Below are 23,681 nucleotides of genomic sequence, written 5' to 3'. Positions count from 1 at the left end.
CACCCCTGACTGGTAGTCACTGCAGTTTTGTATTGATTTGTTTACAGGATCAGATATGCAGGAAGTGATTGGAACAGCTATAGCATTTTACCTGTTATCCGATGGAAAGTAAGTTTTTCTTATTTACAACACAAATCTGATTCATTCATGATGAACATACATGTGTTACTTTGAAATACAGTTTTACTACTATACATGATATATAAGCTAATTTGAGCTAAAAAGTCAAGTGAACTTTTCTGATCACTCTTCTGGTGTCTGTCTGTCTGTCTGCCTGTCTGTCAATCTGTCAATCTGTCTAGCTGTCAATCTGTCTGGCTGTCAATCTATGTGTCTGTCAATCTGTCTGTCTGTCAATCTGTCTGCCTGTCTGTCAATCTGTCTGTCTGTCAATCTGTCTGCCTGTCTGTCAATCTGTCTGTCTGTCAGTCTGTCTGCCTGTCTTTCAATCTGTCTGTCTGTCTGTCAATCTGTCTGTCTGTGAATCTGTCTGTCTGTCAATCTGTCTGCCTGTCTGTCAATCTGTCTGTCTGTCAATCTGTCTGTCTGTCTGTCTAGCTGTCTGTCTGTCAATCTGTCTGTCTGTCTGTCTGTCTATGAATCTGTCTTGCTGTCTGTCTGTCAATCTGTCTGTCTGTAAACATTCCAACTTCTTCTGGAGACTGAGGGAATGTGACTGAAATATTGCTGACTCAGCATTACACATTACATGTAAACAATTTTTCAGACACAAAAAAACTGTGCAATTTTAAACAAACTATCTAAGAAACATTCTTGGGTTAAGGAGATTAAATCCTTAAAATGGAGGACCAAACTCCCTTCCAATGGAAGATATTAAAGAAAAGGCCAAAAATAGGGTAGGGTAAAAAAAAAAATCAGAATCTTAACTTCTTCAAAATTCACAATAACAACTGGGCAAGAAAAGCTGAAACTTATTTGGAAGCATCCTAAACATGCTAAAGACAGAGAAAATTAGTGTAGATTATAAATCGTTGAATTCATGGCCCATGGGAGGAGGGGGGGTATAACTTATCCTCCATGATTCCTTTATATTTTTCCCATGGGATTTCCCACACAAAATATTGCTAGTACTGTAAGTTTCTGAATTTAAAATATTGTTTTTGTTTTATTTCGTCCTACAGGATACCTTTGTATGCGGGCGTGCTGATCACTATCGCAGACACCTTTACCTTCCTTCTCCTGGACAAGTACGGTCTACGTAAACTAGAGGCTTTCTTTGCATTCCTTATCTTCATCATGGCTGTCACATTTGGATACGAGGTAAGAGGTGTCAATCACATCATCTCGGGTCTTTCCATCAGAGGTCGGAAAAACAACCTCGAATATATTAACCATCGGATGTTAAAAGTTTATACATTTCCTATTTATTCAAAAATAGGATAGACCGAGTAACAGCGATTTTTTTCAACCCATTGGGAAAGGGTCCGGTACCGGTTCAATTTAGAAAAGTAACATAGAAGAAAAACAGGAGAATTTTTTCTCATTTATGCAAATGCAACCTATTTTGCGTTTATTCCAAATTAATTAATTTTTACTTCTTGTTTTAAAGAATAATTATCAGCAACAAGTACTTATTTTTTTTATATCAACGTCCCTTGTTTTCACATTTTCATGCTTTCAATTTGTCAAAATGTATCACACTACGATGTCTTAACCACAGGTCGCGGCCATATTATGACTCTCTCTACTTTCGATTTAAGCGGAAGTGAAACAATTAATCAATTTTTACAATGTTTTGTTTAACAAGAAATACGATGTCGTCATGGTCTGTTGCATCACAGTTGAATTGAGAATTTTTAGTCACAGAATTGGGGAAAATTAACATTTTTTGGCATTGGGAATGGTGCCGTTTATCGGTACCAGTTATATAAGGAAAAAAACGCTGAATAAGAAGTCCCTTCTATAGTATATTTTAAGTAACATCATTAATACATTGAATAAAGTTAAAATCCATCTTCCACAGGTAAAAGGTTTTTTTAAATACTCCAATTTATGTACATGTACAGTACTCAACTATAGGCACATTTATTTATTATTATTTTGAACATTGGTTGTTGTGTGTCTATTAATGCTCTTGATTGTTTACAGTATGTAATAGATAGGCCTGATCTGCCCTCCCTACTTAAGGGGATGTTTATTACGTACTGTTTTATCTGTTTACAGTATGTAATAGTTAAGCCTGATCAGTCCTCCCTCCTTACATGTAAGGGGATGTTTATACCGTACTGTTTTATATGTTTGTCTGTTTGTAGTATGTAATAGTTAAGCCGGATCAGCCCTCGTTACTTTAGGGGATGTTTATTCCGTACCGTTTTATCTATTTACAGTATGTAATAGTTAAGCCTGATCAGCCCTCGTTACTTTAGGGGATGTTTATTCCGTACCGTTTTATCTATTTACAGTATGTAATAGTTAAGCCTGATCAGCCCTCGTTACTTTAGGGGATGTTTATTCCGTACCGTTTTATCTATTTACAGTATGTAATGGTTAAGCCTGATCAGCCCGCCCTACTTAGGGGGATGTTTATTCCGTACTGTGAGGATTGCGGGCCGGAGCAGGTTCTTCAGGCCGTGGGGATTATAGGAGCCATCATCATGCCTCACAACATCTACCTCCATTCTGCCCTCGTCAAGGTGTGGACCTCTTCATTAAAATCTTAATAAACAATATGGCACAGAGTTTATGCTAATAACTTAGAAAAATCAGGCATTTTTTGTTTATCTGTTTCTCTCTAGACTTTAATTCCCTTATTTTTTCCCCCATTTAATAGCTTTTTCTAAATTCCTTCTTAAGAGGCCATGCCAATAAGCATTGAGCTTCACCTTATATAATCATGGAAAGTGGAAAAATTTATTTCTTGCTCAAATTTTGTGAACATGATGCATATGATTAGTCTTTCAAAAAAATTTATCTACCCGGGCATATGACCTCTTGTTTCCATGGCAACCAGAGTATTTTGTTATACTTATCAGAGAAATATGTGAACTGGCCTATCCTGTTATAATTCATATATTTGACCTCAAAACTCTAGGTATAATTTAATAATGTGGGTCATAAAGTGCTTTGAACTATATTTCTCTATTTTATAAGTAAAATTTAATTTGTGCTTAATTTTATTAAGATTTTACCGGTAGAATTATATCCCATAAAGAGCTAAGTGGTTTGCAAATGCTGTGCAGCTTTAAAAATTTCTATATATATCTGTAGAAGGAGAATGTTCTGTTCAATATATTAAATAAATAAAATTGGGTAGACTCTTAAAACCTTAAGTAAAATATCAGATTGAATTGTTGGAAAACTCTGTTGAAAAACGATTGGATTGCCTCCCTTGCACGAGCTCTCTAGTAAAGAAGACCGGAAAGAATGGAACAGACAACAATTGAGGAAATGCGGGAGAAAAGGGAAAACTTCCAACTTGGAATACTTGGACAAAAACATGTAATGGTATGTTAAATATATATTTTTCATGTAAATTTTTGGGTAAACTTTGATAACTTTATATATTTAAAGCAAGAGTAAAGATTAGGAAGGTACCTCAAGATTATTTTTTCTATCCTATGATGTGATACAAATACTGAGTGTTGCAACGAACTTACTGCCTTACATGTATTAAATTAAAAGCAACCTGTTATATTACCACAAATGTTTTATTCTGCAGTTGTTAAATTACTCCTAATACAATTAAAGATAGATAAATGCTAATAATGAAATTTAAAATAATTTTATGCCTATGCTATTTGTGTATTAAACTGTTAAAGAGATCATGAGGTCACACTGCTGGAAATTAAGACTAATGTCCCTAATATATACACACATAAATCATTTTAACCCACCTTCTCCCCCATTTATAAATCAGAGTTTCAAAACCTAAACTATGTCCAAATCTTAGTTTTAATTAGTCTTTCATAACATCAGTGGAACAAACTGACAAATATACTTATATAGACTTATTTGCCAAATGAGTAGGGAATGGTACATAAACGAATTCAATGTGGAAAAATAGCATCAAAGTTATATATTTACCTTTATTAGGTCACCTGAGTAAACTCAGGTGACCTATTGCTATCCGTTTTCGTCCGTCGTCGTCCGTCGTTCGTCGTCCGTCGTGTGTTAACATTTGAACATTTTCAGCTTCTTCTCTGCAACCACTGAACCAATTTCAACCAAATTTGGCACAAAGCATCTATGGGTGAAGGGGAACAAAAATTGTGAATTTCATGATCCCTGCCCCCCCTGGGGCCTGAGGGGTGGGGCCAAAACCACTAAAATTAATGCAATCTTTAAAAATCTTCTTCTTTACTCCTGGACATCAAGCAGTCAAACTGTATGCATGATTGTAATCAGCATTGAGTCCTTTACCAAAATTGTGAAATTCATGGCCCTGGGGTCAGGGGTTCTAGTGCTAGGGCGGGCTAAATAAGTATATAGTGAAAATGCATTATTTCTTTGGAAATCTTCTTCTCTACTCCTGGGTATTAAATAAACCAACTAAGTACATAGTTATGATGAGCAAGAGTGCCTCTACCAAAATTGTGAATTTTATGGCCCCAGGGTCAGGGGTTCTGGTGTTAGGGCGGGGCTCTACTGATTATATATAAGGAAATTCATGATTTCTTTGAAAATCTTCTTCTCTGACCCTGGGTATTAAATATACTAACTAAGTGCATAGTTATGATGAGCATGAGTGCCTCTACCAAAATTGTGAATTTTATGGCCCCAGGGTCCAGGGTTCTGGTGTTAGGGCTGGGCTCTATTGATTATATATAGTGAAAATACATGATTTCTTTGAAAATCTTCTTCTCTGCCCCTGGGTATTAAATATACTAACTAAGTGCATAGTTATGATGAGCATGAGTGCCTCTACCAAAATTGTGAATTTTATGGCCCCAGGGTCAAGGGCTCTGGTGTTGGGGGGGGGGGCTCTATTGATTATATAGTGAAAATACATGAATTCTTTGAAAATCTTCTACTCTGCTCCTAGGTATTAAATAAACAAACTAAGTGCATAGTTATGATGAGCAAGAGTGACTCAACCAAAATTGTGAATTTTATGGCTCAAGGGTTCTGGTGTTAGGGCGGGGCTCTATAGATTATATATAGTAAAAATACATGAATTCTTTGAAAATCTTCTTCTCTGCTCCTAGGTATTAAATAAACTAACTAAGTGCAATGATGAGCAAGAGTGCTTTTACCAAAATTGTGAATTTTATGGTCCCAGGGTCAGGGTTTCTGGTGTTAGGGCAGGCTATTGAAAATACATGAATTCTTTGAAAATCTTCTTCTCTGCTCCTAGGAATTAAATAAACTAAGTACATAATTATGATGAGCAAGAATGCCTCTTTTAAAATTATGAATTTTATGGCCCCAGGGTCAGGGGTTCTGGTGTTAGGGGGCGGGGCTCAATTGATTATATAATGAAAATACATTAAATATTTGAAATTTTTTTCTTTGTCTCTGGGTATAAAGCAGATGAACTACCTTTATAGTTATGATGAGCAAGGGCCCTAATCTTGCAGAATTGTGAATTTCAAAGCCCCAGGGTCAGGGGTGGGGTGGGGGCTCTACTTATATACTGAAAATGAATTTATTGTTTGAAATCTGCTCTTTTGTATTTATAAAACATTTATTTTTTGATATTAAGGGTGCCTTTTTGAAATTTGTGCAATGTGTGGACCTAGGGTCAGGGGTTTATGTCACAGTGTTAGGGGCACTACTGGTTAGTTGGAATGCATTTTTGTTCCCCTACCCTGAATATGGGTATTCAGTAACCAAGCTAAGCAACTGCTAAGTGTATTGTTATGATGATAAATGGTGCCTCTTTCAAAATTGTGAATGTCATATAGCATCTGGCTTAAAACATGAATCAAATTCAATAACTGGAAAATTGTTGCATAATGCTCAGGTGACCTATAAGGCCCGTGGGCCTCTTGTATTTTAGATGAAATATATTACTTAATGACACAAAGAAAAGTTATTCTACATCCCCCCCAAAAAAAAGAGAAAACCAAATTGGAATCTGTAAATTCTATATGAAAGGAAGCAAGATTGATAACGTTTAGGTAGTTCATAGATCAATTTGTCTGCTCATGAATGTTAATGAACATAAAAGTTTGATTAAAATTAATGAATTAAAAAAACAACTGGGATTACATTGTACAATTCCATTATATTTATAAAATTTTATGATAAAGTAGTCAATAAATTATCTTACCACCCCACCCCTTATCTTCAGGAAAACAGACCTCATTAATTCATATTATTTGCTTAAAAGAGTCAAAATATACATATGTAAATTATGACGAAGGAATTAAGTAATGTTTGTCTTTGAGAATTGAACCACCCCACTTCAACTTTAAAATCCAGAACTCCTATATATTATGAAGTTTGTTCATCTGCATTGTTCTACTGTCTAACTGATTCATGCTAATTATTTACATTGACTAGCATAGTGGGAATTGCATACATATATAATGGTTATGCAGCCTTCACAGAAGATAGTATGTACATGTAGGATTAATACATAAATTTGTTTGTTTGTTTTTGTTTTTTTTTACAGCAAAAGGTAGTTGAAGATAACATCCTGTTGCTCTAAAGAAGCCACTGGAGGAAATCCACATGTGTCTTGTTTCGAACAATAATTTAAGTTTTAAATATAATTGTTTTACCATGTTCCATATCAATTGCCACATAGCTGTCTAAAAAACATCTATCCGCAGAAGTGAATGTGAAGGAATTGAATGGAGGACTATGTGTGTTATGTATTTTTTATACGTCCGTCTTAAGACGGGACGTATTATGTTATAGGCTTCGTGTCCGTCCGTCTGTCTGTCTGTCTCTCTGTCCGTCTGTTAGCTTTTCTCGTGTCCTGCTCATAACTTTAATACTATAAGGCCTAGAGTTGCCAAACTTTGTCAGCTGATACATCTTGGGTAGAAGGTGTGTCGCGCACAAAAAGTAGGTCACTCTGACCTTTAATAAAGATGCTATAGCCAAATATGGAAAAATCCTGTCCGGCTCATAACTAGAAAACTATGAGACCTAGAGCTTTCAAACTTGGCAAAAGTATACAGCTAAGGTAGAAGATGTGTCGCGGTCTATTTCAAGGTCACTGTGACCTTTAATTTAAGTGAATTTTTTTAAAAAACTAAGTCTTTTAAATTTTAAACTTCATAATCCTAAAAAATGTAAAAATATAGTTGTATCCTTATTAAAAAATGTTAAATTAAGTAAAAACTTATTTTTTCATTATATACTTTACAGCAATCTGTAACAAATGTTTATGCTTTGAGAGGAATTCAGTTTGTCCCATGGGCATAATTATCAAGCACTGGTCAAGAAGAATTTTGATAGCAGAAACTTGCATGTCAAATTAGAGAGAAATTAATGAGTTTATTGTCAGGAGCTAAGACCATCTCTAGATCTGATGCAGCAGTGTTATCTTAATTTATCTCTTGAGAGTTAGGCAAAAAGAAATGGCCTCATAGTTGCTTGTGTTAATTAAGAGTTCTTGATGGCTAGTCCAGATAAAGATCTTCCAATTGGTGTAATGTAATTAAAACAAATTTATGTTTTAGTGTATGATTAAAACTAGATTAGTATTGTATAATATAATTAAAACTAATTATTAATATACATGTGTGCATTGAGAAAAAAATATATGTTTCAATTTTTATATATATTTGCAACAAATTGCAGTCATGTCTCACTTAGAATTTTATAGTCTGAAGAAAATATAATTTATGTTTGATTTTTTTTTTATTAAACTAGCATTTCTATTATTTCATAAAATATGCAATAAATAATTTAAGTTTAAGTAAGCTGCAGATGGATATTTGTTATGCTCTAACACAACCAGTTTAGAGTTATATGATGTATTTGTTATAATCAATCCCTACACTGCAAGTCTCTTAGAGATGTATGATAAGAAATGGAAATTAAATCATTGAAATCTGTGTCAATCGAATCTGTTAATCAAGGCTACCTGATTTTCTTGCATCCTAACCAATTTATGATTATTGAACAATATTTGACGGGCGTATCATGCTGTGGCGGGGCACTTTATTTTTAAATATGATATGGAGAGTTAATTCATGTAAATGCCCAAATCACAGTTAAAACCTAAACCTGCCTGGAGTCTTTGTATTAATTTTTTAGCATTTTTTTAGCATCATATCTGTATAAACTAAATTTTAAAAGAATAAATATTCAAAGAACAGAATATCATGCTTTTTTTTAAATATTAAAAGAAATCTTGTATTTTTGAGCTATTAGGAAGTGGGACTTTCAAGAATAAGTAGCCACTAAAATTTTATTTTTGATTTTTAGGATTTTCCAAGTTAAAATGGGGGATTTGGGAGAACATTCTGATTTTATGTATTACCAGGTATTGTCTTAGGCATGTTAAGGAGTATTTGTCAAGAGTTGAAGCATTATTCATACACTGAAAAGAAATCTCCTTCCTAAAAAGAAAATGAAGATTGTGCTATGCAAAGAGGACAAATTATATTTTTTAATTTACTTTATTTAAAAAAAAAACAACAAAAAAACTAGAAATATGTTCATAGGGCATGAATACCCTGTTGAGGTTATATTAGTAATGCAACATGAAAATTTGAATGAGTGTGTGAAATTTGATCAGAATATCTTGATTAGTGATGCAGTTGAATCGCTTACATCAGTATGTATCAGCATAATGAAGTTTGACACTAATTTCAGAAAAGTGAGGTCAAAGGAAAAGCCAAGGTCAAAAAATGTTGATGCAGTTGAAAAGCTCTAATCAGTATGTATCAGCATATGAAGTTGCAGAAAATATTATGAATGGGTTTCTTTAAAACAGATTGATACATAATTTGATGGAAGTGAGGTCAAGGACAAATGAAAGGACAAGGTCAAATATGTTGATGCAGTTGAATTGCTTACATGATAAATATGTATGTATCAGCATAGGAAGTTTGGTTAAAATATCTTGGATGGTTTCTTTGAAACTGAGCTAAACTCAAAGTGTGTCGGAAGGAAGGACAAAAGACAAACATGTCAAACGCTATATGCCAGCCCCTGCTATAGTCATGGCAGGGCATAAATTAAAAACCAGGGAGGGGGGGGGGGTTGTTGTGACCTGAACTCTTAGGGTTTTAACACAATGTGGTCAAATTAATTTTTGTTAAATAAAGTTTATTCTAGTCTGACATGAATGACATAAGCAAAGCTGGGGGGGGGGGGGGGGGGGGGGATAAAGTAGATTTTTCATTGCATTTTCCTGTAAGTGCTTTCAGTACATGTAGTAGTATATTAAAGAAGAAACTTTTAAAGGGGAATTAGTCATAACTGTTCTTAATGGGCTTTTCTGTTTTTTTTTTTTTTTTTAATTTTGCTGTTCTTTGGAATTCATTATCTTAAACAGTATATAGTATACTGCATACTGTAGAGCAGAAAAAATCTTAGGGAACATCAAGGGTATTTTTAATCATGTTGAAGCATCAATATTTAGTGTTGACAAAAGGTTGATCATGATGAATTACTTTGCAAATGTTTCAAATACTAAGTACATGTATTTCAACAACAGGCCTTAACATTTAAAATTATTAACATGGACCTCAAGCGACTGACCTTGTCACTTTGGTCAAGGTCAACAGTAGAACATGAATTTCTCTTCTTGAAAATCACAAACACTGTGTATCAATGTATGAAATATTCAAAGCAGGGTTCAAAATATCAAGAACCATGTAGATTTAGTTAAGAAATTATTAGACATAGAATATATAATAAAGAATAGTTTGACCTTGAGGCTCAAGTGAGCTTTTCTGATCACATTTTGTCCGGTGTTGGTCTGTCCGTCTGTCTAGCTGTCAGTCTGTCTGTCTGTCCATCTGTCTGTAAACTTTTCACATTTTCCACTTCTTCTCAAGAACCACTGGGCCAATTTCAACCAAACTTGCCACAAAGCATCCTTGGGTGAAGGGAATTCAAGTTTGTGCAAATGAAGGGCCACACCCTTTTCCAAGGGGAGATAATTATGAATTAGTGAAAAATTATTGGCATTCAAAAAAAAATCTTCTTCTCAAGAACCATTAGGCCAGCAAAGTTGAAACTCATGTGGTATCATCCTCAGGTAGTGTAGATTCAAGTTTGTTCAAATCATGACCCCCTGGGGTTGGGTGGGGCCACAATGGCAGACCAAAGTTTTACATAGATTTATACAGGAAAATTCTTGAAAAATCTTCTTCTCAAGAAATAAAAAGCCATGATTGGTCATACTTATATGGAAGCATCCTCAGGTAGTGTAGATTCAAGTTTGTTCAAATCATGACCCCCAGGGGTAGGGCGGGGCCACAATGGCTGACCAAAGTTTTACATAGAAATATATAGGAAAATTCTTAAAAAATCTTCTTCTCAAGAATAACAAAGCCATGATTGGTCATTTTATATGGAACCATCCTCAGATAGTGTAGATTCAAGTTTGTTCAGATCATAACCCCCCGGAGGTAGTTTGGGGCCACAATGGCCTACCAAAGTTTTACAGATAAATATATAGGAAAATTCTTTAAAAATCTTCTTCTCAAGAATAACAAAGCCATGATTGGTCGTATTTATATGGAAGCACCCCTAGGTAGTGTAGATTCAAGTTTGTTCAAATCATGACTCCGCACGGGGTAGGGCGGGGCCAAAATGACCGACCACAGTTTTACATAGATATAAATAGGAAAATTCTTGAAAAATCATCTTCTCAATAATCGTAAAGCCATGATTGGTTATGGGACTTCTTTTGGATTAAAATTTTTCAATAATAAACCAATTTTCTACTTTTTCCTAACCACAGTGCTCAGGTGAGCGATGTAGCCCATGGGCCTCTTGTTTTGATTAACCAAATACTAATTTTGTTCTTGAACTGTCTAACAGGACCATGCAGCTTGAAAATTATGATGCAAAAAATAAAGAGCAATATCTGATAAATGCATCAAATGGCCCCTTAAAATGAATATCTTTATTTTACTTTATTTGTAGCTTTAATTTGTTCAGCTATACATGCAACCTTTATTAGTCATTTTCAAATTGATCAAAATGCGCCTAATACAGAAATTATGTATGTTCTTTACTGCACTCTGTTTCCCATAAGACAAAACATCAAATAGGCGTATTTTTTGCCTTTTTTGGTTAGATAGCAAAAATAGCATTATTTCTCATGTCATTTTCAGCCAGTGAGTGCATATAAATATGAAAAATATTTGGAAATATTTCAAGTGTATCCTCTTCTTCAAATTTAATATCAATCAAACATATCTCAATATCATTCTAAAATGTTGATTTTCAGGAGGCCAAAATTGGCTCTTATCACATATAGTCCTTTATAATTTGACATTGAAGTCAAAGGTCAAGGTGAAAAGAAGGAAATATTTCTAATATATCCTCCTCTTCAAATTAAATATCAAATATTTCTTAATATCATTCTAAAATGTTGATTTTTAGGGGGGCAAAATTGGCTCTTATCATGTATAGTCCTTTATAATTTGACATTGAAGTCAAAGGTCAAGGTGAAAAGAAGGTCATGGTATTTTATGACTCATTTTCATGCCAGATGCACCAATCTGTTACATTTGACATTGTTTCTTATAGGATAAATTACTTATAATACCATAACTATTTGCAGGAAATCATCTATAAATGCCTAAATTTGCATATCTTTGAATCTCCATAGCAACATTGTTTTTGATTGTCTACCCAATTTTATTTTTTTAATTCTTTAATTAACCCAACCCTAACAAAATCACACTAAAGAGTTTATAAGTAGTTGCACAGCATTTTTTTAAAAGCCTTTCAAAAAGTGGTGCAAATTCAACTATTTTTTTGTTCAAATCATATCTCTTCTTCACATCACCATAGCAACGTACTGAAAAAATGTAATCATACTTAGTTGGTCACCTAAGAACTTAGAATTAAGTCCTCTTTAAGGAATGAGTAATTACAAACAATCTTTTGACAACATTTATGTGCATATATACTCTTTTTATGGCAATATTTGCCTGTTTTGAAGGTAAAAAATCTATTTTGGTAACTAAGGAAATGTTTTTCCTTGGATACGACAGTGTCGTTATGGTTAAAATCAGTATTTTTGTATTTTTTTGTTTAATTGTGATGGAAATAATCCATATACACTGATTTCAAGAAAATTAAAATTTTTGACTTTCCATTCAAAGCTCAATGCTTACTGGCATGGCCTCTTAATATACCATACATTTATCATGGTAAGGGATATATTCTTTAGTACACCTTGCCTCTTTTCATACATTCAAAATATAAGAAATCAATGCACAAGATGAAAGACATATTAGGTAAAATACACTTTTCTGTCATTGTGTATTTCTTATTGTATAGTAAGTGACTTAAATATCTCATCTTTTTTTAGTCTCGAGATGTAGATCGATCTCGGAGGGATCACGTCCGAGAAGCCAATAAGTACTTTTTCGTGGAGGCAGCCATTGCGTTGTTTGTATCATTCCTCATTAATGTGTTTGTGACTGCAGTATTCGCTGAAGGATTCTACGGGAAAAATGTCACAGAAGTGGTAATTAATGGTCAAATATTAATTTTTTACCACAGTTGAGGAATTTTATTTGTATGATTTCTCTGATTAGTTTATAGAAATATCAATTATTTAAATGAGAGTTGTTTAATTTTGTTTTCAGTATGACAACTGTTTAAAAGTTGGTAGCCCTCATGCATCCATTTTCAATGTAAGTATCAAGTAAAGGATGTAGATTCATAACATTGTGAGTTAAGTAAGTCTTCCATGTTCGTGATGTTGCTAATTCTGTTAAAATTAGAAGGATTCATGCAATGATTGAGATCTGACAACTTTTCTGCTTTTCTTTCATACAAACTTTCTTAAACCATGGCAGGTATTGTGGAATAGTATATATATAGGGACAAAGTTTTAAATCTGTATTATCCGGCTTTATATTGATTACATTTGATAATGTATTTTAATTGTTATATAATTATATATGTATTATATACACACTGAATTGTCAAAGACTTTTTTTCCCTGATCTTGAACAGGAGTACACTGTGTGTGATCAGTGGGCAGGGGATGCTCACTCCTTCGTGGCACCTGATTTTTTGGAGTTCCATGCTTGATTCACAAAATTTTGAAAAATTCAGTAACTTGTTTTGAATTTTTTGTTTATAATTTAATTTCAGACCACTAAACTGGATGTTGATATATTTCGAGGGGTGAGTATACAGTAGTTTGCTTGAATATGGGAACCCATAAATTTAAATTCATTTTGTTTAATTTTTTTTTTCAAAAAGAGACATATTAAAGTTTTGCTACCAATTAATATTCATGCACACTTCCCCTTCTGGCTGTAAAGAAGAATGAAAAGCAAAATATTATCAATGTGATACAAGAAATATTTAGTGAATCTTTATATTGTGTGAAATAAAACCGAATGTTAATTTCTAGCTATTCATCATGTTAAATTTATAATAGCTCTGTACTCTGTGGTAATAAGTTGAAATAGGTGTATCTGTTCTTGTCATGTACTTGTCCAGTAATTTGCATTTACTATCAGAATTCATTTAATATAATCTTTGCAATAATATTAACATGTACCTTAATTATCAGATTTTTAAATACTGGTAAAAAATCAATGTTTTACATGGATGATGAGCATGTTACTGAAATTTACCAAGATCAAAGAATGAATAAAGATTGATGAGTGATCAGCAATTCTCCAAAACATTGCTGAAATACTGCCAATGTGATTTCAAGCTATCAATTTCATAATCGCTCTGAATTGAACTGCGAAACTCATACATTTATTCAGTTTCTGGGATTTGTCAAATTTAGGAAGCTGCAACATATTAAATCTTGTCTGTAAAACTAAAACAGGAGGAATTTCTGTCAAAGTGAAGAAAGCTGACTTGAAAAAAAATAATTTTTGAATTACAGGGCGTGTTTCTTGGTTGTCAGTTTGGGTTGGCAGCTATGTATATTTGGGCTGTGGGAATTCTAGCTGCAGGTCAAAGTTCAACAATGACTGGAACCTACACAGGACAATTTGTGATGGAGGTATATTGCACAATAACTTCAATTTCTAAAGAAATTCATAATACACAAATATGAGAGAAAATAGTTGAATAACTAGATACGAAACTCATTGCGAGCAACGAGTGGTCTTCCGTCCAATTCTGAAAAAAATGAAAACGTAAAATCAAACTGAAAAAGTGATTTAAAAGATTGGACTTATGGGGGATTGAACCTGGGTGGCCGGTGTGAAATCCCTTACCCATTACACCTTTGGGAACCCCTTCAAATTTAAAATGCCATATCAGGAGATTGCCTTTTTATACCCCCGCAAACGAAGTTTTGGGGGGTATATAGGAATCACCTTGTCTGTCCGTACGTCTGTCCGTCTGTCTGTGCAATCGTGTTCGGTCCATATCTTTCTTACAGAGAGACATTAGAATCTACTACTCCACACAAAGATTGCCCATGACCTAAGGGTGTGTCATGACCTTGACCCAAGGTCATTTGGGGAAGTTCAAGGTCACTGGAAGAAAAATTTCATAATTCGTGTCCGGTTCATATCTTTCTTATGGATAAACTTGGTAGGTTCTCATTTCACTCAAAGATTGCCCATGACCTAAGGATGTGTCATGACCTTGTTTTAAGGTCATTTGGGGAAGTTCAAGGTCACTGGAAGAAAAATTTCATAATTCGTGTCCGGTTCAAATTTTTTTTATGGATAAACTTGGTAGGTTCTCATTTTACACAAAGATTGTTCATGACCTAAGGGTGTGTCATGACCTTGACCCAAGGTCATTTGGGGAAGTTCAAAGTCACTGAAAGAAAAATTTCATAATTCATGTCTGGTCCATATCTTTCTTATGGATAAACTTGGTAGGTTCTCATTTCACACAACGATTTCCCATGACCTAAGGGTTTGTCATGACCTTGACCTATGGTCATTTGTGGAAGTTCAAGGTCACTGGAAGAAAAATTTCATAATTCATGTCTGGTCCATATTTTTGTTATGGATAAACTTGGTAGCTTCTCATTTTACACAAAGATTGCCCATGACCCAAGGGTGTGTCATGACCTTGACCCAAGGTCATTTGGGGAAGTTCAAGGTCACTGGAAGAAAAATTTCATAGTTCCTGTTTGAAACATATCTTTATTATGGAAAAACTTACTTCTGAAAAACCAGCAGGGGGTATTTTGTCCCATTTGGGCAGTTCTAGTTTGATTTCAACATAAATTAAATTACTTTTTTTTTTAAAATTCAGTGTGGAATCATAAAATGAGAGCTAACTTGCAAAACTTTGCCTACGAATATCACATCGGAATTTGTTACTTGAGTTTTAAGAGTAATTTTTAGGAGAGATAATCTATTACTGATGAACAAATGATACTGTTTACTTTCTTTTAATTGCTATGTATTCAACTTTCTATTCCATGCAATTCCATACACAGGCATGCCAATGGTATCTATTACTGCAATTCTGTTGTCATTTGTCTACTAGTTAAGTCGATACATTATTTCGATCGCGCTAAAATGTCACGAGTAGTTCTTAAAGCTATTCCTTTGAAATGTTTGAGCTATTGAATGGATGTGATAGCTTCAATAAAATTTAGAAATGTATGTTCTTAACACCGGAATTTCGAGCTTTAGAAAGTATATTTATCACATTGTACAAATATAATATCGTATACGGCCAAGTAATGTTAAAGCAGTGAATTTGTTAAGATTTTCCACAAGTTTTGTATCCTGTTTACCCCCAACGTGGACTCTTCCGATTAGTTTCCGATTAGTTACAGATTCATGAAAAGACTGGAATGAAAAAAAATATCTCTCTCTCCAACGGTCAAGGAATTTGATACTATTTATGTTCAATAACGTGCATTTATTACAAAAATATTCAGACAAAAGGAATAGTCTAATAGACTTTTGAGGAAAACTCGGAAATCTGAAACAGAACTGCAGCGTAATTGTGACATGTCAATCCAACGAATCCTTTACATGTCATTGATCTTTATGGTAGAAGTTTCTTTCATCCAAACGCTCGGTTGACCCTCTAGACCCCGACTTGCCTAATGGCGGAGTTTACTGGGACAGCCGCCATCTTAGCCCCGCTTCAGATTTTCAAATACGAATATCTAGTGTGTGGATTTATCAGTTCTAAAATAAATTATATATTAGGCCTTTCCAGTAGGGTTTCCATTTGTGGTAATTATATCAAAGAAAAATATTGAAAAACAAAAAAGTTGAAAAACTGCACATCTTTCGTGTAAAAATCTTTGAAATCTGTACATTCACAGCTGAGATATCGCCCTAACTATGAAAAAAAATATTAATAATAATATTAGTAGGAAACCGACGAATAACAATAAGGTCTTCCGAAGGAAGTCGGAAGACCTTAATAAGAAACAACAGAATCACTATAAGGTCTTCCGTGAAGACAGGAGACCTTAAATAGGGCATTCTCTAAGTATCAGTTGTCTTAATTGACTTGCGTGGATGATGCACCTTTAATTTGATACATGATCGTGTACATATGACCAGGGTCGCATTGTTTGCATATGTTAAGATGTTTAATTAATAGCCATGAACATGTACATGTCAAATGGTTTTTGAATTCAGTTTATGCCCAAGAAACTGTTGCTTGAACCATTGAACGTAGATCATTTAAACATTGTCATAATTATTAGACTACTAGATAAGTGGGTTTTTTTTCTTTAACATTCACTCGCTATAGAATATCAAACCTCATTCAAAAATCACATTTCCTGAGTTGAGCTTTACTATATCTAGCCCAGTGTTTACTTGATGATTTGAATGCTTTTCCAGGGTTTTCTGAATCTCAAATGGAAGCGCTGGATGCGTGTGTTATTTACTCGGAGCATTGCGATACTGCCTACCATATTTGTTGCTACATTCTCCGGGATTCAGGATTTAACGGTGATGAACGACATGTTGAATGTTTTGATGAGCCTGCAGCTACCTTTTGCCCTCATTCCGATACTCACGTTCACAAGTTCCGAAAATATCATGGGAGAGTTTAAGAATGGAAGGTATACATAGTCTATGTTTGTATATTTATATTTGAACTTAAGAATAACTTTTGATCAACTTTCAGTGCATTTAATTTTGAAGGAGGGTTGGGGTCTTGATGAACATTATAAAAATTTAAGGGTTTTTTTGGTCAGACACTGAACTATAATTAAAGGCCACTTGTCTTTTTGTAGGTTTATGTCCATATTCACGGGTGTGCTGGCTATCGTTGTGATAGGAATAAACCTGTTCTTTATATCAGAGTACATTCACGGGCTGCCTGACCATTGGGCAGTTTATCTAGCAGTGTCTACTCTAGTCCTTGTATATATTATTATTATCTTGTATCTGGTAAGTTTTCCATTTTTTATTTCACTTGATATGATTCATAAAGGAAATATGCTAGGCCACCTTTAAAAATATGTTTGCTTGCTTGTCCTCTCCCAACTCATGGTAAAATTATTCAATTGGTAGGTAGGTACTGATTATGTATATCATATACCTATACCTCTGACCTGAATATATATATAATTAAATTAATGCTGTAAATATTTTTCATTGTCCTCATGTACCATGTATTTTAAATGGTTTTGAGTGAATAAATGAACTTGAACTTGCAAATCCAATCTTAAATTATAATAATCTGAAGATTACCGTATAAGTGGAAATTTTAGCGAGACGCAAATTTAACGATTTGTCCTGAAAAACTGGTAATTTATTTTTAACGAGATGTTATTTTAGCGATTTTAAAATGAAGGTTAAAGAAGTTATAACAAATAAAATGCAATTAATGTTCAGCGATATTCAATTTTAGCAATCTCGTTACCCTCGCTAATAATGCCAAAATTAAATCCTTGCTAAAAATTCTACTTATACGGTAATTGAAAACTGGCATTCCAAGGAAATGTGACCCTGTGGAAAAATTAAAGTACACTTTAATTAAACATGTTAAACAGGCAGAGTATGTCATATAGAAAAGTCATTATTTATAGCTTTGTTTGATAATTAAATGTTATTTACCTTCCATCCCTATTGAAAATTATTTAGATACAAATAATTAATATTAAAATAATAAAAATTGAGTAAAAAATTGATTTGACAATCATTTTCATTTGATGATTCAGTCCAGTTGAATATTTAACTTAATTATCTTCTTAATTTTAATTGTAGATTTGGTTTTGTTTAATAACCAATGGAATCCAGTTCCTTGAAAGAATACCTGTAAGTCATTAAAAAAATTTCTTTTCTGCGTAATTATCACTTCACTTTATGTATAATTTACTGCTTTTTTTTTTTAGAGAAAATACACATTTTAGACCATTTTACATGTAAACTGGTCATACATGTACGTTGTATCAGCTGTATATTTCTTAAGGATGGAAGCCAGAGCACTGTAATATCTATCTCAATCAAATTGCCCTTGTCAATGAAATTAAAATGTTTATTTGATAGATAGGAAATTCTGCTGTGGATGAAACGACCCCACTTCTGTGATTTCAAAGGTTTCTTTTTGTCTAGTTTATTATGTTATTTGCATGCTTTTATTTCTGTTTTCATATCTGTATTTTTATTTTACTGTATACAGGGTTATTTTCACCCCGTCTTATTTTCGCCCTTTCACACTTGCAAACAATTTTGCAACGTTTTAAATTCGCCCAATCATAGTTTTGTTTAAGAAATTATACTGTATTCTTTGAATTCGCCGCGTTTTAAATTCGTCCAAAAGATCGTAGGGCGAAAGGGGCGAAAATAAAACGGGGGCGAAAATTTCCCTGTATACAGTATTTAATTTTTTGCATGTTTGCAGTGACTGATGTTGTAGTATATTTGAAAACCTATACCAACCTCAGTTCTTGTTTTGATGATAATTAAATGACAGAAAAACACAAGAATTTCTCTCAAAACAGAAAAAATCATTAATCTTCTACTCAAGCCCTCAAACCTTATGAAAGCATAAAGAAAGAAAGAATATATGACAATTTCTTGATTAATGTCGGAGTAGAAAATGGAAATGTTCACTGATTATTCAAATTAACACATTGAAGAATTCTCCTGAAAACTATTTGTTTTGTTTTGTTTGTTTTGTTTTGTTTTTTTTGTTTTACATCAACCATGACTTTTTTCTTTTTGGAATATTTTAATTTGCTATTATTTAGTGAGTATGAGGTGTATGTAAATAAGTGATGATTTCTTGAAGAGTTTGGGAAAATTATTTATTAAGAAGGCAGGGGAAAAATAGAGTCAAGAGAAGACACAACCTTCACTTTGAAAGTTTGGATTTGCTTCAAATCATAGAAAGACCCTAAAAAAAATTGCATTGAATCAGAATCACAGCATTTTGTATTCACATGTTTCTGAAAGCAACTGATCTGACAGCTTAAATTAATGAAATTTTCATGAATGAAACTAATGTTGTTGATGTTATGCCTTGTAAATACGTGTAATAGACAATATCTAAGTTATTTCTCATTATTTTATGGTATTTCTCATTAATTCCACTCGTGTTAAAGTTAAAAAATATAGTTATGAGTGACAATGAATATTAAATAGATGTCAAATATCTAAAAGTGTACCAAATATTCATTTCATTTGTAATAATTCTGAAGAGTTTCAAGCACAAGTGCTTAAAGAAATATCTGAAAATATACAAAATATTCATTTCACAAGTAAAATAATTATGAAGAGTTTCAAGTACTAGTGCTTAAAGAAATATCTGAAAATATACAAAATATATATTTCATTTATAACATAATTCAGGAAAGTTTAAAGCTCAAAAGCTTAAAGGACTATCTGAAAATATACAAAATATTCATTTCATTTATAATCCTCAAGAGTTTCAAGCACAAGTGCTATAAAGAAATTATTATCAAGTTGAACATTCTTTATTTTTTTAGTGTTTTACCTTCCTGAAACCAAGAGACACTTCGTACATTCTCACTGAGAGTGTGTCTGGCTCTAGATTAGACTTGCAGGAAGACATTCCTGACTTTGGGTCCACGTCCACTACTGCCGTCAACGATGAAAGTTAAAGCTAACCAACGAAGATCTTCCAGGTTTCTGCCTACACTTCAATAAAGAAATCATGAACAACTTCAACTACTGTCATCATTAACCAAAGGGAGATCTTCCAGATTCTTTCTCCACTTCAATAATGAAATCATGAAGAACTTCAACTTCTGTCATTATTTACCAAGGAGGATCTTCCAGTTTTCTGTCTCCACTTCAATGAAGAAATCATGAAGAACTTTACCTACTGCCAATCTGTCATCATTAACCAATTTGAAAGGAGATCTTCCAAATTTTGTCTCCACATTAATGAAGAAATCAGGAAGAACTTTTCCTTGGTTATCATAAACCAACGAAGATCTTTCAGATTATTTCTAACATCTTTTACATCTTTTATAAATAGATTATTATTAATAATTTAAAATAGTTTGATACTCTGTATTTCTACAGTGATCTCAAGACGGTGCTTATTACATCAACTAGATATATATATGTTCAATTGATGAAGATTAAGATACTTATTATTTTTCACATGAGGTTAAAATCTGGGATGTGTGTTAATCATCATCCCTTTTAAACAATAATTGAAGCAAACGTTCAATCCAATTCAATGAATAAAATATATTTTAAACTAAAAATTAAAAGTGATTTCTTAAACACTAGTTAATTAGATTGATAAAAAAAAGTATTTTCAGAAGATACAAATGAAGGTAATTTTATGTATATTTTTTGAAGATACAAATGAACTTTTAAGTTAATTTAATGTATCAAATATATTAGGTATATGTCTTTTCAGACAACTCATAATTAGGAACAAATGAAATTGTAAAATACTCTAAGTGATATTTTTTCACATTTACATGGAATCATACGTTCTGTTCAATATGCAGGTAGAGAAACTCCTGGATTACTCTTGTATGTCTTCAATGTACTTTAAGATGGTTGGTCCAAATTTCTATGGAACATTTGATTATTACCGCTTGCATATTGGAAATGAATTCTACGCAGAAAAAAAAATATATCTAGTGCATCAGTGGATTAGAGTTGCATATTTATCTGTTTATCAAATTTCATTTGTTTCAAAGAAATAAGTTACAGTGTATTTATTAGTTTTTTATGATATTGTCATTTACAACTATTTTTCATAATCATAATGGTCGTATGGACATTTGTTAAACTTAATTAGTCTTTAATGGTGAGCTTTTTTATACATGTATATTCAATCCAAATAGAGACTATCAAAGTCAGTAAAGGATAAAAGTAAGGATAAGATATGTACAGTAAAACTCGGTTATAACGAAGTCACTGGGACTTCTTAAATTACTTCGCTATATCTGTAATTCGTTATATCCGTTTAAGAAATTCGTTAAATTGATACATCTGGGGATCCAAGACAACTTCGCTATATCCGTGAATTCGCAATATCTGTGTTCGTACCAACCGAGTTTTACTGTATATCATAAAAGAAAGTTGACAGGTGGCGGTACTTATTACATTTTAAATTAAGGATACATTGTGTTAACTTTTTCTTGTATATGTATGAAAAGTCAATTGCATTTTGTTTTGTGGCATTTATTAATAAGTCTGTTGAAATTCATGCTTTGTTTAGACTGAATCTTCTTTTTCAACTTTAATAAACATAATCGGCCAATTTATTTAAGATGGTGGTACTTACATTTCAAATTTAGGATACATTGTTTTAACTTTTTAGCTCACCTTTTCAAGGCTGTTTTCTGTTCACATTTTGCAGGTAGAGAAACTCTTGGATTATTCTTGTCCGTCTGTAAACTTTTCACATTTTCGACTTCTTCTCAAGAACCACTCGGCCAATTTTGACCAAACTTGGTACAAAGCATCCTTGGGTAAAGGGGAATTTAAATTGTAAAAATGAAGGGACATATCCCCTCGCAAGGGGAGATAATCAAGAAAAGACAAAAATAGGGTGGGGTCATTAAAAAATCTTCTTCTCAAGAACCACTGGGCCAGTAAAGCTGAAACTTATGTGGAAGCATCCTGGGGTAGTTAGATTCAAATTGTTCAAATCATGACCCCCGGGGGAAGGGCGGGGCCACAAAAATCAAAGTTTTACATAGAAATATATAGGAAAAATCTTTGAAAATCTTCTTCTCAAGAACCACTGGGCCAGAAAAGCTTTATATGGAAGCATTCTGGTATAGTGTATTTTGTTCAAATCATGACCCCCAGGGTCGGGGCCACAATGGGGAATCAAAGTTTTACATAGAAATATATAGGAAAATTCTTTGAAAATCTTCTTCTCAAGAACCACTGGGCCAGAAAAGCTTTTATGTGGAAGCATCCTGGTATAATGTAGATTCTAAATTGTTCAAATCATGACCCCAAGGGAAAGGGCGGGGCCACATTGGGGAATCAAAGTTTTACATAGAAATATATAGGAAAATTCTTTGAAAATCTTCTTCTCAAGAACCACTGGGCCAGAAAAGCTGAAACTTATGTGGAAGCATCCTGGTATAATGTAGATTCTAAATTGTTCAAATCATGGCCCCCAAATTTATGGGGCCACAATGGGTGTTAACTTTATACAGAAATATATAGGAAAAATCTTTGAAAATCTTCTTCTCAAGAACCACTGGGCCAGAAAAAGCTGAAACTTATGTGGAAGCATCCTGGTATAGTGTAGATTCTAAATTGTTCATCATGACCCCCAGGGAAAGGGCGGGGCCACAATGGGGTATCAAATTTTTACATAGAAATATATAGGAAAAATCTTTGAAACTCTTCTTCTCAAGAACCACTGGGCCAGAAAAGCTGAAACTTGTGTGGAAGCATCCTGGTAAAATGTATTCTAAATTGTTCAAATCATGACCCCCAGGGAAAGGGCGGGGCCACAATGGGGTATCAAATTTTTACATAGAAATATATAGGAAAAATCTTTGAAAATCTTCTTCTCAAGAACCACTGGGCCAGAAAAAGTGAAGCTTATGTGGAAGCATTCTGGGGTAGTGTAAATTCTAAATTGTAGGAATCATGACCCTCAAGGGCATTATAGGGAATCAAAGTTTTACATAGAAATATATAGGAAAAATCTTTGAAAATCTTCTTATTGGGAACCACTGGGCCAAAAAGCTGAAACATATGTGCCCATGGAAGGATCATGGGGTAGTGTAGATTTCAAAATGTCTAAATTATGATCAGTGGGGTAGGGTTTTTTATAACAAGGGTGAAATCTGGTAAAGAACAGAATGGTCAAAGTTTCTCAGGTGAGCGATGTGGCCCATGGGCCTCTTGTTCTTGTTCACGTATGAAAAGTCGACTGCATTTTGTTTTGTGGCATTTATTGATAAGTCTATTAAAATTCATGCATTGTCTTTAATAAATATTAGAACTAAAAAAAATGTCCTAAGCAGGCCCTCCAGAGTTCCAATAGTACATGTTCGTCATAACAATATTTGAAAAAAAACTTTTACTATAGATTTTTTTGCCATGAAACAAAAATAAAGTTGCAGTTCTGAATTCAATGTATTCTCACATTCCAAAATACGAAGATGTTGGTGATAGTGGTACCTGATATTATGCTTTTATATTAATATATTAATGCAATATTTTTTATTAATATATAAATTA

General features: G+C 33.3%; 1 protein-coding gene across 6 annotated transcripts in view; it reads left to right on the top strand.

Moving 5' to 3' along the window:
• The window catches only part of LOC134271090 (natural resistance-associated macrophage protein 2-like), a 43,437-nt gene extending 21,656 nt beyond the window's left edge, over positions 1 to 21,781 (top strand). For 4 of the 6 annotated variants that reach the window (XM_062753434.1, XM_062753373.1, XM_062753661.1 and 1 more), the window contains 11 exons: positions 48 to 108; positions 1,143 to 1,281; positions 2,499 to 2,654; positions 12,422 to 12,580; positions 12,702 to 12,749; positions 13,216 to 13,248; positions 13,970 to 14,089; positions 16,869 to 17,092; positions 17,267 to 17,423; positions 18,243 to 18,293; positions 19,967 to 21,781. In XM_062753434.1, coding sequence (XP_062609418.1) covers positions 48 to 108; positions 1,143 to 1,281; positions 2,499 to 2,654; positions 12,422 to 12,580; positions 12,702 to 12,749; positions 13,216 to 13,248; positions 13,970 to 14,089; positions 16,869 to 17,092; positions 17,267 to 17,423; positions 18,243 to 18,293; positions 19,967 to 20,101 — 1,283 coding nt within the window. In that variant the 3' untranslated portion in view covers positions 20,102 to 21,781. Of the gene's footprint in view, positions 1 to 47; positions 109 to 1,142; positions 1,282 to 2,498; positions 2,655 to 12,421; positions 12,581 to 12,701; positions 12,750 to 13,215; positions 13,249 to 13,969; positions 14,090 to 16,868; positions 17,093 to 17,266; positions 17,424 to 18,242; positions 18,294 to 18,524; positions 18,575 to 19,966 lie in introns of all 6 variants that reach the window. The other 2 variants (XM_062753491.1, XM_062753552.1) reach the window with 2 other exon arrangements.
• Positions 21,782 to 23,681: the final 1,900 nt, after the last annotated feature.

Source organism: Saccostrea cucullata, unplaced genomic scaffold, assembly GCF_032062105.1.
Source record: "Saccostrea cucullata isolate Sc308-1 unplaced genomic scaffold, CSIRO_AGI_Scuc_v1 ctg1562, whole genome shotgun sequence".
Lineage (NCBI taxonomy): Eukaryota > Metazoa > Mollusca > Bivalvia > Ostreida > Ostreidae > Saccostrea > Saccostrea cuccullata.
Note: the sequence above shows the minus strand (reverse complement) of the source record. Positions and strands in the feature narration are given on the sequence as shown.